The sequence below is a fragment of the Mesoplodon densirostris genome, chromosome 5, assembly GCF_025265405.1.
Source record: "Mesoplodon densirostris isolate mMesDen1 chromosome 5, mMesDen1 primary haplotype, whole genome shotgun sequence".
Taxonomy (NCBI): Eukaryota; Metazoa; Chordata; class Mammalia; order Artiodactyla; family Ziphiidae; genus Mesoplodon; species Mesoplodon densirostris.
The window spans coordinates 122,351,578-122,367,849 of record NC_082665.1 but is presented as its reverse complement, the minus strand read 5'-3'; the positions used below and the strand labels follow the sequence as shown (position 1 = coordinate 122,367,849).

Below are 16,272 nucleotides of genomic sequence, written 5' to 3'. Positions count from 1 at the left end.
ACTGAGTGACCTCAGTTGAAGCCACAAGAAGCAGAATTGCCCAGCCAAGCTCTGTCCTAATTCTTAACCAAAAGATTCCATCAGATCAAATGGTGGTTGCTTTAAGCCACTAAGTTTCGGGGCAGTTTGTCGTTTAGCAATAGGTAACCAGGGTGGCGCTTTGGGTTGGAAAGGGTAGGTTAGCAAACTACACGCAGTGAACAGAGTGAAGTGCCCGCCTAGAGGAGCCACTGGCTTGGGCTTGGCGCCCTCTGCAGGAACCACGAACACAAAGCTGTCTTTCTTATCTGTTCCGGACTTGTATCCCTCTGGCCAGGAGGAAAGCCAGAGAGCCCTGAGGGGCCTTAGTGATCATGCAGCCCAGGGTTCTCAACCAAGGTGGAGACATGGGGTCCATGGAGGCAGCGGACTGATTGCAGTAACTGCCCCAATTCCCACACCTCCCGGGATCCAAAGAACTTTGCCACTCCTCACATCGATTGCTGGGGTGTATCTGCCCACCCGCCCCTCGATTCTGAACTTGGCCCTGTGACTCGCTTTGGCCAGTGAGATGTCAGCAATTGTGACGGGGGTAGCCTCCTCTCATCTAGCTTCTCTGCTTCTGCTGTGACAACATGCCCAGGCCAGGCTGCTGAGGATGAGAATCATGGAGTCGACCTGAGCTGCCCTAGCTGTGAGGGCGGAGGCCATCCTAGACCAGCTAAACCTGTCAAATCCCAGGCACAGGAAGGAGCCCAGCCAAGACCAGAGCTGTCCAGCCACGTCCAGCCTAAATTGCAGAATAGACGCTTATTATGTTAAGCTTCGAGCTTTGGGATGGTTTGTTACACACTGTTGTGGTGGCAATAGTTACCTGAGGATCAATAGTCCCTTAGGTGATGGACATGCACCACCGCTTCCCCACTGAGAGTCCTGGCTCAAGTCTCCCATTTCCACCGGGAGACATGGGAGCCGGGCGTAGCATAAGCAGCAGAGGATTCCTGGCCTAGTTCTCTGAACGCGTAATTGTCTTCAATCCAAATCTACGGAGCACCCAATAGGTCAAAGATGCCACAGAAAATTTAAAAGGAACGTGGTCACTTCCCACGTAGGGATTTACAGCTATCCGGGCGCCAAGACCACAAGATAGGCGTGGGCATCGCTGTATCCAAGGTGCGGAGGGCAAGCAGGAGGCAGGACCATTTCCAGACTGTGAGTGTCGACTGGGGGTCAGAGGTGTACACGTGTCCTTCTGTGCAGCGCGGCATTCCAGGTGGAAGGCCTCCAGTGAGCTAAAATGACTAGGATACACGTCTAGGGACACAGTTTAACCCCTGCATGGTTCCCAGACCCAAAGCTAAAAGCCTGCCTTTCCAGACCCAGTAAAATGGCCTCAGATGCCATGTGGCTTGCTGAAGCCGCCCTTTAGTTTTGAACTTCACACCTTTTAAAACTAAAGTGTACATCCTAACGATCATAAACACCAAATTAAAAGGGAATCAATTTAGGTAATTAGGCTTAAGCACAAAGGATTCTTAAAAGAACCCTACATTTTTCACTGATTCCTAGATTGATTTCTAGTAAGAAAATAAAACCCACCAAGACATGAAGTGTATTGCTGACCTTAATTTTTTACTTAAATATAGTGATCTTTTAAGAGAATAAACCAAAAACATTTTACAGCAAATACTTTACATAAATATAAACGTGCATGTCTACCTCATAATTAAGCAAAATAAACTTTCAGGCACAAGATTTTAATAATCATTAAAGAATGAGACAATGAACCCAAGACAAAGATAACAGGAGCAACAAAAAGACATTTCGTAACGCTTCAATTTGTCTTGTCATCCAGCCTACTGGTTAAGGCCTGAGTTTCGTGAATCCTACCTTCCTCGCCAAATGGAAATATTCAATTTGGCTGTACCCAATGTATATCCACATAACAGACGGTTACTCTCTCAAAATAATGTAATAAATACATCACACGCACACACACACTGCACACACACCCTACTTAACCAGCCTCTCAAATAGGGAAGTAATAAGGATTTTGGAATTTTCAAGTTTTCCCACCACTGAAGCACATACATATTAACACCACACATAGAAAAATATGACTCTGCTACAGAAATGAGTGGCATCATGAGAACCTCTAGCTTGTTAAGTTTCCCCAAATCATGTCTTTACTGTGGCTTGCTTGCCATGGCTCCTCAGGTGCTTCGGACTTAAGTCTTCACACCTCGCCGCTCGAACCACAGCGCGGCAGACGTTACACAGAACAAAGAAAAGGCAATTTTAACAATTCAGTTAGAGACTTCAAAACCATGAAAATCAGCATGGACAGCTTCCAGCTGTCTCCAAACACCTGGAACGTTTCCTCTACGTCTGCCCTCTGTGCTCCACTGGCTGGTTCTCTGCCCCTTTCCCACCAGGCTGCGAGCATCTACAGGTCTGTTCCTGGGCACCCTCCAGGGAACAGAGATGACCACGACGGTGCCTGCTTTGAAGGAGTTCGCACCAACCAGAGCTCGAGCAAGAGGAAGGTCCGTGTGTGCACACAGTACTCCAGCTGGTGAAACCAACAGAGGAGGAGTCCATGAAGGGGGCACCCACAGAGACCCCTGAGTGGGGCTGGGGGAGGGGAGAGTGACAAGGCACGGAGGCAGGAAGAACAAGTCCAGTTTGGCTGGCAGGAGGGCACTCGTGAGAAGTAGTTTACGAGGCCAGATTCTTCATTTCCAAAAAGAAAAGATTCCTTACTCTGCTGGGTAAAGCTGGAGGGCTTGGGGAAGGAACCGCCAACGGCTTTTATGCAGAGAACAAAACGGGAGCTGTGCTAGCAGATGTTACAACCGTGCAGGGCCAGGCAGGACAGATGACGGGGAGAGGGTCTGAGCTCAGAGAGCCTAACTCACCAAGCCCACTGCCACCTGCAAGCACTTCCTACAGAAACAAACATCGTGACCCAACAGGCCCCAAACCGCAGTTCTGTCTACATATATCAAGACTCTGGGAGGGGAAAAAAAAGAAAGAAAGACAGAGGCTTAAATAGATATTTATAGTTCAAGTTCCTGGAACCTGCCCCAGCTTGAGCAAGTTAAGAGCAGTGAAACAATTCTCACATCCAGTAACAATTCAAGTCTCCCAACCATGACCTTTGGCTTCCCTGAGCTTTCACTACCAAGGAATTAAAATGCAATGATCAGTTCATTATCAGTAAGTTCCTACCTGCCATGAAATCCACTGAAGTCTCATAACGGGCTGAGAACCCAGCACAGGGCACTGGCGTGGACCCGAGTGGCACGTGGCAGAGTGGCGTGAGCGTGCTGCTGGCCCCCCTTCTCCAGCTCACTGGGGTCACTGTGTGGGTCAAACAGGTGACTCTGCAAGGCTCAACTCTAAGCCCCCACCATGGATCATCTAATTTCCTTCTAGGTCCAGACTGCTTCCCTCCACTAGCTGGGGAGGGAGAGGCCACCTCGAGGAAGAAAAATCACTCTTAATATTCTTTATACCACTGAACCAAAGGAGACAGAAATTTCTCAGGACACAGTCATTCAAATTACAGAAATGGGCTACTCCATACTAATTATGGGACGGCTTATCACACATTTGCTGCATACAGAACATTTACTAGTCACCAGTTTCCTGCAACAACAGATTCATCTGGAAACTGCACACTGCAGAAGGCAACCTTGTGACTTTCTTCTAGTTGCATATAAAAAATACACATCAGTTTGGGGGTCAGGCACAAACAGTGGTACAAAAGCATGAACAGAAAAACCTTATCAAAACATGTGCTCGTTTCACACTGCACGACTCCTATCCCGATTCTGGTCTGGAAACTGGTGGCCAGATCATTTGCTCAAAGAGGCTTCTTCACCTCACCTCTCTTCCACTCCTAGTCCCCCACTGAAACCTACTGAAAGAAACACACTCATTATGGATCCACATGGAACTAAAAGTCTCATATTTAATCAAGTCACATGCATCAGCACAGCGGCTGCTGGTTTAATCTGCTCCCCCAGCCTCATGTACTTAGGGACTGTTTGGATCTAAGCTGGAGCTAGAAGTAGCCAACACTTCTTCCTTTTGGAATCCAATAAAAGCTCCAATGCACAACTGTTAAGTCCCATGTGTACTTAACTAGAACCTCTGGTTCTAGTAAGTGAGATTCAGGGGCTGGAGCGGTGGGAAAAGCCTGGACTGGGGGCAAGACACTGGTCCTAAACCAGCACTGCGCAGACGAGGGGCTGAGCCAGCAGAGCTCTGAGGTCCCCCCAGCTGACCCTCTCGGACTCCATCCTGAAGTCCGTTTCTACACAGGCTTCTCAGGCTGGGTCAGACAGAACTTCCTCACCACTTTGTGTCAATAATTGAAAGTGGTTTAAACATGTGTCTATCCTGCAGTTTGACGTGCCCACCCCTCAAAGACTGTGTTTCATTTCACTGGTGCAGACCATTTGGCCAAGCTGGTGGCTGCTGAGGTTTACAACTGGATCACTGGCTAGGTGAAGAAATGGCCTTTGAGTAACCTAAACCAGGGCACGTTTGTCTGTTTTTCGTTAACAGTGTTAACCAAATAAGAGATATAAATTCTGTTAGTTCTGCTATAGATCTACTTAAAACTTTGAAACATGACATTGTTCAAAAATTACACGAGAAAATCACCCATCACCGCTATGTTAAAGATATGCACATCTGAGCGCTCCAGAGCCTCCAACTCCCCCTACAGTTCCTGATCCCCACATGTTCCTCTCAGCGTGGACTCCACGCTAAAGCAGCCCAGTCTCGCAGCAGATCTGTGCACAAAAAGTTGATTTCGAAAGATCCGGCTCTAGTCATCACTGTCACTGCCAGACTCACTCAACTGCAAGTCACTTCCTATAAAGAGAAAACAAAATCAAACCCAAAGCACACAATGTAAAAATGACCTCCCCACGGTTCTCTGGTTGACTGCCTGGGCTCTCACGCTACAGTAAAACCAGGCCAGTTCCATTTAATTAGGGAGGAAAACGGATGTGGCTCAGTGACAGAACTGGTGCAGCCAACGTTTTAAAAGAATTTGCTATTTTTTGGTATCTGCAAAGCACAGCAATACTGCTCTCTGGGATAAAACAGGGGAGGGATAGGCTAGACATACATGTGTCAATAAATGACAAAAAATATTTATAAATAACTGACTCACTGTCTAGTAGAATTGTTCATATTAAGTTGCTTTATAAAAGTGAAAATAATACCAAGTTGGGCTTCCTGTTAAGGAGGCTGAATACTACTTATACTGTGCATACCAGTCATATACTAATCCAGTACCCCCCTGACCCCTCTGGCCAGAATCTTCACGTTACCTTACACCACAAATCTGAACTAGTGAACTCTGTAAAGCCTCAAAGTTTTGTCCAGTGTGCGACATTTAGGTTTTAGGAGTGAAGAATGTAAGTTTTCCCATCTAATATGACAAGAATAACAGGACCCCAGTTGATACCACTTGGAAAAGAAAAAAAGTGAATTTCTGTATTTCTGGATTACTAATCTCTAGGCCACCTCTCCTCAAAGTTTGTTCTGAGAACCCTGGGGTCCCTGAGACCCTTTCAGAAGGATTCGACCTGAAGGCCTCTCTTTTCTAACTATATATCTATGTGATGCCACATTTTCTTCATATACTTCAACCTAAACAACTTATGGCAACAGATTGAATGCAGAAGCAGATGTAAGAATCCAGCTTTGTACTAAGCCAGATGTTAAAGAGATTGGCAAAATTTTAAAGCAATGTTACTCCTCATATTAAATATTTTTTTATTTCGAAAATTTATTTTTCATAAAAATGTTATTTTTGTTAACAGGTGATGGTTTACTGTTGTTCTTTTAGACGAATTACTATTTTAAGTATTTCTCAGTTTTAATTTCTAATATGGTAAATATTGATAGATATAAGCTACACACACAAAAGCTCTCTGGGGTCCTCAATAAATTTTACGACATAAAGAGGTCTGAGACCAAAAAAGGTGACATCTGCTGTTCTAGACGTGGGGAAGGCGACGGGATCAACACCAGCTGACAACCTCCAATCAGCAGAGCTAAGTGCCATCACTTACAAAGAAGGTGACATGCACATAAACAGGTCAGTGTAATGGAGCTGAAAACCCAGTTCTGAAATTTCTTATACAATCAATTTGACCCAGGTTCAAACTGATCCATTTGTTTTTCTGGCGGGGGAGGGGGGGGAGATATAATACACATTACCATTCAGAAAAACAATATTATATTACTCTGTATGTTTTCACATTAGGGTTTACCAAATTTGCGCTATTTACTGTGATTTTAGGGTTTATAAATTGGTTCCAGTTGACGATCCTGGTTTAAATAACTCCAGTACTTTACTGTATATGAGGTATGCAAAGATTAAGGTCTTGCCATGGAAGAGCCGCGGGCCAGGAGCACTTGGAGCCATGAAGAGCTAACAGAAGTTTAAGGCGCTGACAGGTAGGTAAGATGCACTGAGCCGTTTTTGGCTCTCTTCTTCTAAGGAATAGTTTAGCACTGACTGGGCAAAATGAAGAGCTGAGTTATAACCACAGTAGCTGTCTGGTCGTTCTCCACTGTGAATTCCAAACTCGCAGTGTGAAACTTACTATCCCAAGCCAACTGAGAAGAGCATCAAGTACACCCTGCTATCCAGAAGCTGGGCCTATGTTAACAGGATAGCAGATAACAGCCTTAACTGATGTCACAACAGTGTTGAACTCACTCAGATAGTAGAGCAAGGCCCAGCACAGTGGTTCTCCACTGGCACCTATTCTAACGCCACAGGGGCATGTGGCAATGCCAGGAGATATTCTGGGCTGACACACTGGGGGAAAGCGGGAGGTGCTCCGGCACCTACGTGGGTAGAGGCCAGGGATGCTCTTCACCATCCTACAAGGCTGGGGCCGGGCCTCACATCAGGGGTTTACGTGACGTCTACAGTGTGGAGCTGAGAGTGACCCCTGCCTGGCCCGCAGGAGCAGGGTTACCTAGGCTAGCTTCCCGCCACTGCCTCCTGACCTTCCAGCCTCCTCACAGGAAGTCAGACTGGAAGAGAACATCCAACTCCAGGGAGTCGGGAGAGAGGAGGGCGCAGAGGCCCTGCACTCTCCCCACCTCCAAGACAAAGACATTTGTGTTTGTTCTCCCCTGCTCTGCTTTACCACCAACTGCACTGAAAGCCACCAGACGCTATAATGTCCCTTCCTTCCCCCCTGCGAAGGCTAGCTGGCCGCCAAACACCTTCTAAGGGCACAGGTTCCCAACTCTGTGGGCCGTGGGATACCACATTCTGATGGCACTGGGCTCTCAGGACTGTACAGAACCTGGAGGTGGGGGACTGGGTGGGGTCAGGCGGCACCCCTAAAGCCTGGTATATGCAAAAGTACAGAGCCCTGCGGCTCACGTTTCAGCACTCTCCAGAATTCACAAAACCTAATTTGTGCCAATAAGGAAAAGAAAAGAGATGGAACAGATTTCTAGTTTTGTGCTTTTTCTTTTCTTTTTTCTTTTTTTTTCACTGTTTGGTAACTTACTCCTTTCTGCTTCAAATTGCCTTTGTCAGGACCCTTTCTTATGCCTTAAGTACCGTCAGGTTTATAGACTCTGGTGTAAGATGAACAGAAGCTCCAGCTCTGGCCTGACGTTCTCTCTCCCCACCCCCAAGCCCCCGCCGCGGCCCAGAAGCGGGAGCACGCACTTACTGAGGGTGCACATGAGCTGGCTGCTTCCCTGCGGCCGGCCGGTTCCGTTGGCGATGGCCGGCCTGCTGTTGTAGGGCTGCTGGTGCGGCGGCTGCGGAGGTGACGCGGGGCCGCCGTCCTCGCCTCCGCTGCTGGAGCTGTCGTCGTCGCTTCCCGACGAGCTCTCGGAGTCCGAGGAGCTGCTCGCACTGCTGCTGCTCATCTGCTCGATGACGTCCACCTCGGCCCTCAGCTCTGGAATAAATGACGGGACGGGGTCAGCGCGTCAAGCCTCTGTAAACAGTAATCTGGCAAAACCAAGAGCAACGAGGAATAACTGAAAATGAACTCCTGCTTCCTGAGTCCTTAAAAACAAACAAAATGATCCAAAGCAAAACCAACAAACAGAAACATCTAACACATCTCCAGAGAGACAATGGAAACATTTAATTCACCCAAAACAACCAAAAAGCAGACTGCTCCAGGATAATGGTTCTTCTGAGAAATGAATTAAGTCTATTTTGCCTTTATCTACTTTAAAAAAAAAAGAATTATGAATTATGGGATTAAACACCAAATAAGAGAAGAGCAACGTTCTGCTCATGGGCTGAGAAATACCTGACCAGGAACCGGAAGTTCTGAGCACTTGCTTTGGATCCACCTCTAACCAGCAGGGAGACCCAGGCGGAAGGCAATGAATTTTCCAAGATGCTCTGGAAAAAGGAAGGGCCACAGCAGACAGCCTCTGGGGGCCTTTCCAGTGTTCACGTTCCACAGGTAAACAAGGCTCGCAGGGGGAGCCGTGGTGGCTGAAGAAAGATGGCGGGACGACACCCCTCCTCTGTGCTTTACACATTTGACTTACGGCCATGCCTTCAGGTACCGCAATGTTAATAAATGTAAAGCAGGGAAGGAAACACATGTTCTACCTGACCATTTTAATGTGAGTGAGTACATTAACGGTTCACCATAGGCTACATCAAGGAAGATGCCAGATTTTCCTGTCCAAACCTACTACGAGGCCTTAAATGACTATGGTTCCTTTAAGCATAACTGGTAACAACAACCACTCATGGTCCAATTCCTGTTCGACTAAAGTGAAAACTTCCATAGACAGCATTCCAATATCCATGAGAAAAAAAAAAAAATCCAGAGGCTTAAGAACTGTGTACCATGCAGAGAGTGATCTCGTTTGTGAAAAGACAGTATTTCCACAGGGTGGAAAGGGCAAACTTCCCAAGGGCAACTTTTTATCTTTTCCTGTTTACTACTGTTACGGGTTTAACTTTGTTTCATAGAACTTCACAAATACGAAATATAACACTCACTTGCATAACTTCCCAAGTGTCTGGACAACTAAAACCATCCACTGTGTGGGGGAGAGAACCAAGGTGAGTGCCTCTGTCTTGGTTTTACCTCGGAGAGCCTGACCAGACCTCTAAGTCCTTCTAGGCCAGCGTCCCCAGTGTCCCAGGCGCTATCATATTTACGCACTTTTGTTAATACAAAGCAGTGGTCGTGGAATTTAACCTAGACACTATACTAACACTGGCACACTTGGTTTTTACCCCCAGTACCTTGTAATTCTCTTCTTTCAAAGCCTTAAGAGGTGTGCTGTACGGACCTTTAGATGGCAGGCAGGCTTGTTTAAACCTCAGGCCTCTAAGCAGAAAGCTGCAAAGACAGCCACAGCTCAGGTCACTGTCCCGGACTCTCCCTTGTCAAACGAGCCAAGCGGTAAACCTCGCCTCCCCGCCCCGCCCCACCCCGTCACCTGTGGAACGGCGGGCCCTGCGGAAACTGTTACGATGGCGGAGAATGCCCATGCCACCGTGTACATGGCCCTGTGATCTCCACGACATCAATACCCTCCTCCAAGTTGCTACCATGGCCCCAGAAAACGCTCTCTACCTCTTTTGATATCATCCAGCTGGGGTTCAGGTGAGGGGTTATCCTTCAAAGGAGAGGTCTTGGGTCCAACCGGAGGCTTTGTTGGAGCTCTGAATGGCCCAGGCGGCGGAGGCGGCGGAGGCGGTGGTGGCTGTGGGGGACGCGCAGGCTGCTGTTCCATTCGGGCTTGGATTCTACTGCTCCCCTCAGCTCTGAAATGAGACACGGACTTTAAACTGGAGGGGCAAGAACAGTGGTTCTCAGGTTTGCCTCGCTTACCAAGCACCTGCAAGTCTCTGCAGAACCCCAGGCTCTTTACAGACAGCTTCCAAATACTGCTATTGGTTCATTTTATCACACAAACTACTCATTCTACTGCATTCCAGTTCTGCACCGTGCACCAGAGACCCGGAGGCGAATAAAACAGACTCGCTGCCCTCACAGAGCTCACATTTTATATCAAGCAGCAGGTAAGACACAGAGGTGGGATACAGTGTGATTACGAGAACCCATTTTAATAACGGAAAATGTAACTATTCACCTCGTGTGCAGTATGAAGTTACAATTACATGTGAGTTATTTTTTTTTTTTTTTTTTTGCGGTATGCGGGCCTCTCACTGTTGTGGCCTCCCCCGTTGCGGAGCACAGGCTCCGGACGCGCAGGCTCCGGACGCGCAGGCTCAGCGGCCATGGCCCACGGGCCCAGCCGCTCCGCGGCATATGGGATCCTCCCAGACCGGGGCACGAACCCGTATCCCCTGCATCGGCAGGCGGACTCTCAACCACTTGCGCCACCAGGGAGGCCCACATGTGAGTTATTAAACTAGCTCTTGAAACACTGGCCTGTTAGCACTTTTTCCCATCATCTATACACTGCTTGCTCATTCTGTCACAGGCCAGCTCCTGCTGGCGGGTAGGCAGAGCACTGCACCCCAGACCAAGGAAATGCTACCCATGAACAGTTTCTTTTGTAAATGGACCAGCTCCGCAGTTGTCAGACTTTGGTGTCCACACAGATCACCTGGGAATCTCGTTAAAGTGCAGATTCTGACTTAGTATGTCCTGAAATTCTGCACTTCTAACAGACACCTAAGTGATAAAATACTGCTAGTTACCAGATGACACTGAGTAGTAAGTCAAACTCCCACAAGCATCAGCTCTCAGAGGCCTAAGAGCAGCACCTGGTTGGTGGAGGTAATCAACACAAACACACTGTGAGTCACAATCTCACTGATCCTCAGTCTCATCATATGGGTGTGTGTGTGTGTGTGTGCGTGCGAGCGTGTGTGTGTGTGTGCGCGCACGCGTGCGCAAGGGTAACACCACCACCTTTTCAAAAGTTATTTGTAAAGATTAGCTAATGCACTTAAAACATCTAGCACAGTGCCTGGCACGTGGTAATAAATAAATAAAGTACCCTCAATAAATGGTAGGTACTTTTACTCTTTGTGGAATGAGTAAAGAAAAATGGCTTGAGGAAGCAAAACAGAAAAACATCAAATACTCTCTTTAAAATTTAATTACTCTATTACAATAATTATTGTATCACGATATAAAAATAGAACCACTGGGTTACTTCTATTTACAGGATGAAATTTGACTTTAAAATAAAATCTAATCGGCTTCACATGACAAGTGTAATGTCTGTTGAATTAAAAATTAAAGAGAGCTCATTATTCAAAAAAATAGACAAAGCTTTACTTTGGTGTAATAATGATCTCAAATGTACCTTGTAAAAATTTTATGTTTTCACTCTAATGAAGAATATATATTATTAAATTATTCTTTCATAATTTTAAGTGTGTAAATTTAAACCTTATCCCTTTGGGGGTACTATATCAACAATGACGAAATTAATAAAATGGATTTAATCATACAGTACACTCCTTTCTCCAATGTTTTCTCTGTTTCAGGTCTTAAAAGCATTATCTCTCTTTATTGCCTTTGAGGAAAAGATATTTTATTGACTTGTCTGAGAAGAGAGAGGTGGAGCTGCTGAGACTGCCAACAGGACACGAAGCACCCAGGTTCTCACATCCTTAGAAAATAACTGAATAGGTAATGTAAATCTATAGAAACGGCACATTGATCTGCATCTGCTTCTTCACATACCTTGTTTTCTTGACCTGGATGCTGCTGCTGAGCTTTTCCAGCACATATTCTCCAGTGTCGTGATTGATGATAAGCACACAGTCCTTCTGGTAAGGCCGCTTGTTCCCCTTGAACACAGTCATCGGTGGTGTGGATCCCTACATGCCACAAAAGTACAAGTCAGACAATCAAACCAAACACACCAGTTATGCATATCAAAACTGAATTTACAGGTGGCTTTACCTCATCACATCTTTTATCAGAGCTACTCAAAAAGGAACAGAATGAACCGATTTGTATTTTAACTCCTACTGGCTTCCCAAGCAAAAATAAAGAGGAAATAACAATACGGCAAGAATCTGTGACTGTGCAACTGGCTCTAAGTAATCAAGAAATAAATATAAAATTTTAAAATTACTGTACATTTTTCCAGGGATTTGGGAAATGTTACAAATAATGGTAAAATGTGAACTGAGAAACATGAATTATGCATTACGTGTCTGACACTGAGAAGAGCTCTCACTATGAGCAGTAAAGCTAGTGAGTGACCTCCGTACTTCCTTGTAATAGGAGAGTCCAGGCTTCCCCCCATGCCAAGTAACCACAGAGCATTCTCCAACGGCAGCTCGTTATTCTGGCTGGTTCACAGTAAGTACATCATTCCACTCACCCGCTTAAGCCCTTGAGTCACTACCCATCACTCTAAGGCCAAAGAAGAAAATCTTTAAACGAGCCACCTGGCCCTTCCACTGTGCCCGGCTCCACTCGCCGCAGGCTCTGCAGGCTCCAGAGCAGGAGCTGGCCTTCTCTCAGACCCAAGCTCTTTCTTGCAGGGATTTAACAGGGCTTCTGCCTGCAACATCCCACCCTCTCCTTCCCTTTTAATTATTCAACATTCAAATCTGCTCAGAGGTCATTTCCTCAGGGAAGCCTTCCCAGATTTTCCAAAATAAGTGCTACGCTTTCTTATATTTATTTAAATTCCCTAAGGGCAAGAAACGTGCTTGTTTTGTTCAAGACTGTATTCTCAGTACCTAGTAGTGAGCCAGCACCCAGTAGGTGGTCATTAATATTTGCCAAATATAGCATTTAATCCTCTGTATGGAATCAGAAACTGCTTGGCTGCTTGACTCCTTATTCATACAGTAAAAATTAAGAGTTGGAAGAGACCTTAGGGACCAATGATGTAACCTCTTCATTTTACCTTTGGGAAACCAAGGTCCAAAGGGAGGCGATGTAACTTGCCAAAGGCAACAAGTAATGATATAGCGGTTTGAACTAGCAGACAATAAGTTTTCCCCAGCACAAAGCTTCCCAGGTCTCCCTGTCCAGAGCCTTTTCATTCTATCACTGGTTACCGAGAACTGATGTTCCAGGACAGGGTTGGGACATGCACTGACCCATGGTCATTAAGAGTATTTTGTCTGATCCTTTGGGCTTTGTGATCAGAGCGCCGCCTCGGGCAAGGCTTCTCCATTCAGCTTTTAACCGGGTTCCTCAGCCCTAAATGGGCTGAAGGCTCTGCACCTCTGGTTTCTGCCTGAAACCACCAGCCTGCACAACATCCCTTGCCGGAATTACGATGCGTGTCGACCCTGCTCCTGCCCTCTGCACTCCTAAGCTGCTGCTTTACATCCACAGGGCACCTGGGCCTTTCTCTCTGTAGCTGCTGGGGGGAAGCTACGTGTGTCTAAGGGAGGGGCCGGGTGTCCACACAGGAACCTTGTCTACTTTGGGACAAATGGGGGAAAAGGGAGCTTGGGGAAAATGACAAATAATTATTTTTACTCAAGTACCTGGGAAGCATGAATTCTACCCCACCCTACCCCCAAGATTCCTTTTTCCCTTATATTGGCACTTTAGAAATCTAGAAATATTTAAATAGGAGGAAAATCAAATTGCAATAACATAGAATATGAGGATTCACTGTGATTCCACATTAAAAACAACAAAAGTGGGATAAAACCTACAGGGATATGTGGCAGCGTAATTGTGACTTCATCTCCTTTGCCGACCTGAAGCTCTCCTTCACAGGAAGTGTCTATAGATGCCGGCTTAAAGTCATCTAAAGGGAAAGGAAAAAAGCATTTATCCACCAGGTTACTTTTGCTAAGGGTTTGCAGGGCATTCCCATGTAAGAACTGAAATTTTTTATAACTCAAATAAATGGAAAATACACACCATTTAGAATTTTTCAAAAAGCAATTTCATTGTGGACAGCTTCTCATATAGAACAGCAGACAGAATAATACCATGAGCCGTGTGTACCATCACCCAGCTCTGGGACAATCTTGTCTCATCTATCCTCCACATACTTTTCTTCTCATTCTCAGTGGATTATTTTGAAGAAAAAAGGCTAGAATTTACACAACATTTTATTAAGCAAAGATATCCCCTTCCGCCAAATGACAGATGAAAAATTAATGTCTTATTATCCACAATGAGGTGTTTTACTAGGGTTACTAAAAGGATCAAAAGGAACGGAGCATATTTTTAAGATCCTGTGATTGTAAAACCCAATATGAAATATGAAAGGCCATAGCACCATATAAGCTGATTTCATTTTGATAGGAACTGCCACACTCCAGTTCCATAGCTTTAACAAGGATTACTCCTGTAGATGTCTGGAGCAGAAGGTTGAACTGTATTTCCAAAGGTTAATCCTGCCCACGTTTCTGAATTGCAGTTAAAGCACAGCATGAACAGCCAGCCACCTTACTCCCTTTTAACACAAACCTGCCTCAAACGGCAGGCCAGGTGCTTCTGTGAAGCGTCTTATTTACATTCCACATTGCCCTTCACTCTGCTAAAACATCAACTCAGTAAACTGCTCAGGAAATGACGCTCTTATCATATTCCCAATACCCTCCCTCTGAAAGGGCTGACCTGTTGTCAGTAGGAAGCAGAGTAATGGCCTGGCAAGTGACCACAGGAAGACAGAACTGCATTATCTAACACACCCTCTTCCAAGGTGTTGAGTCACGTGTAGGAGGAGCTCCTCTGACAAAAACAAGTCTTAACCAGCATTGGGGCTACCAGGAAGGGAAACCAGGAGCCTGTGAATCACAGCGGGATGCTCAGTCAGCCAATTCTTCACCCAGGACACAGAGTGGAAGGGCCCTCTCTCAATAGAGTCTGTAACCATGGAGAAAAAGGAGGTCCAGCATAATGACTATCTCCACATTCCTTAGGCCTGCTCGCTCCTGCTTCCAGACACAGATCAAGCGCTAACTTATTCCTGGCTCTCAAATCCTAATTTTATTCTTCACCCACAAGGGACTTGGTCCCGAGGAAAAGTTGGGGTAGTCCAGGTGACCTCAAAAGACATCAAAATCACACGAAAAGCTAGCATGGAGACATGGAGGAGGGAGACTGATGAGGCGCAGAGAGGATGTGGATTCTGGGGCTGCAAAGGGGATGAAGCACTGCGTTAGTGAGGGCAGAACCAAAACGGACGAGGGAAGAAAAGTGAGGAAAACAGGGAAGAAGAGAATGGAATAGGAGGGAGTGGACGCGGATCCCGAGGAAACGACAAGCGTTTCCTTGAAGCGTGGAGACCCCCAGTGGGGTCATGGCGGAAAGGGGGCTACAGAGAAGAGCTGGAGCCTGATGTGGTGTCGCAGCCTTTCAGAAATAAGAGGGGGAGCGTCAGTGCGCGGGAGGGCTGGACGCGGCAGGAAAAGGGGCCAATGGTCTTCGGAATAAGAGTTTGGTACCACGAGGCAGAGGAATAGTGGGAAGGGAGTAAAGTTCTGGTTTGGGAGTGAGCTGGGAAAAACCCGAGGTTCCGGCGGATCCGGGCTGAGAGGAAGGGAGCTGACGCTGGCAGGGCTCCCTGGACACCGGAGGGGCTAAGGGCGGCCAGGGGCGGCCGTGGGGGTGCGGACTCACAGCGGATCGTGTGGAAGGAGGCCCGCGGCCGCTTCTCGAAGCTCTCCCCGAGCCGCAGGCAGTGCTCCTCGCGGTCCAGCAGCGGGTTGGCCGTCCCGTTCATGGCCCACCCCCCGGGCCTCGCGCCCGCACCGGTGCCCTCCTGGCGCGCCCGCGGCCCGAGCTGCCGGTACCGGCGTCCGGGGGAGCCGCGCTCCCGGGACAGCGCTCCGGGTCGCGCGGGGATCCGAGCCGGAACCCACCCGCGTCCGGAAGCAATTCCTGGTCTCCGCGTCCGGAAGGTGGACGACTCTAAGGAAGCGGAGCTCCAGAACTTCCGGCGCCGAGGAGGGACTTCCGGGCCCGGAGCGGAAATTGCGGGGGCGGTGCCAGGGCAGAAGGACTCCGCCTGAGAAACCCGATTCGAGGCCTTCACGGGCGGTTGTCCAGTTGAGGGGTTCTTCCGCTGTGGCTCCCAAATTTTGCTTCCGAGGCTGGCCTAGCTGAGGGCTCAGCGAGCCCGGCCCCACCCTCCAGGTGAACCTAGGAACTGATGACGGGGTCCCAGCGCGCGAGGGACTAGGTTCACGCCGTCCTCTCAGGCCCTCGCGGCCGGGCGGCCCGGGTTATCCCGTGTATCCTGGGGACCCCACGCCACGCGTCTCTGAGTCTCTTCCTCCCCTTCGCGTGCCGACGGCGACGCGAGGCCCTTAGTCCCTGGGAAGTGACGCCC

The 16,272-nt window shown here is 47.6% G+C and overlaps 2 protein-coding genes across 2 annotated transcripts in view; one reads left to right on the top strand and one right to left on the bottom strand.

The window, feature by feature from the left end:
- Positions 1 to 1,590: 1,590 nt before the first annotated feature.
- EAF1 (ELL associated factor 1) overlaps positions 1,591 to 16,272 on the bottom strand; it is a 15,248-nt gene continuing 566 nt past the window's right edge. The window contains exons 2-7 of the mRNA XM_060098860.1: positions 15,561 to 16,024; positions 13,640 to 13,734; positions 11,691 to 11,827; positions 9,600 to 9,790; positions 7,710 to 7,943; positions 1,591 to 4,866 (exon numbers count right to left, since the gene is read on the bottom strand). Of these exons, the coding sequence (XP_059954843.1) occupies positions 4,820 to 4,866; positions 7,710 to 7,943; positions 9,600 to 9,790; positions 11,691 to 11,827; positions 13,640 to 13,734; positions 15,561 to 16,024 (1,168 nt within the window). The 3' untranslated portion in view covers positions 1,591 to 4,819. The remainder of the gene's footprint in view (positions 4,867 to 7,709; positions 7,944 to 9,599; positions 9,791 to 11,690; positions 11,828 to 13,639; positions 13,735 to 15,560; positions 16,025 to 16,272) is intronic.
- Positions 15,926 to 16,272, top strand: part of METTL6 (methyltransferase 6, tRNA N3-cytidine) — a 15,137-nt gene continuing 14,790 nt past the window's right edge. The window contains 1 exon segment of the mRNA XM_060099450.1: positions 15,926 to 16,076. The gene's annotated coding sequence lies outside the window, so the exon portion shown is untranslated.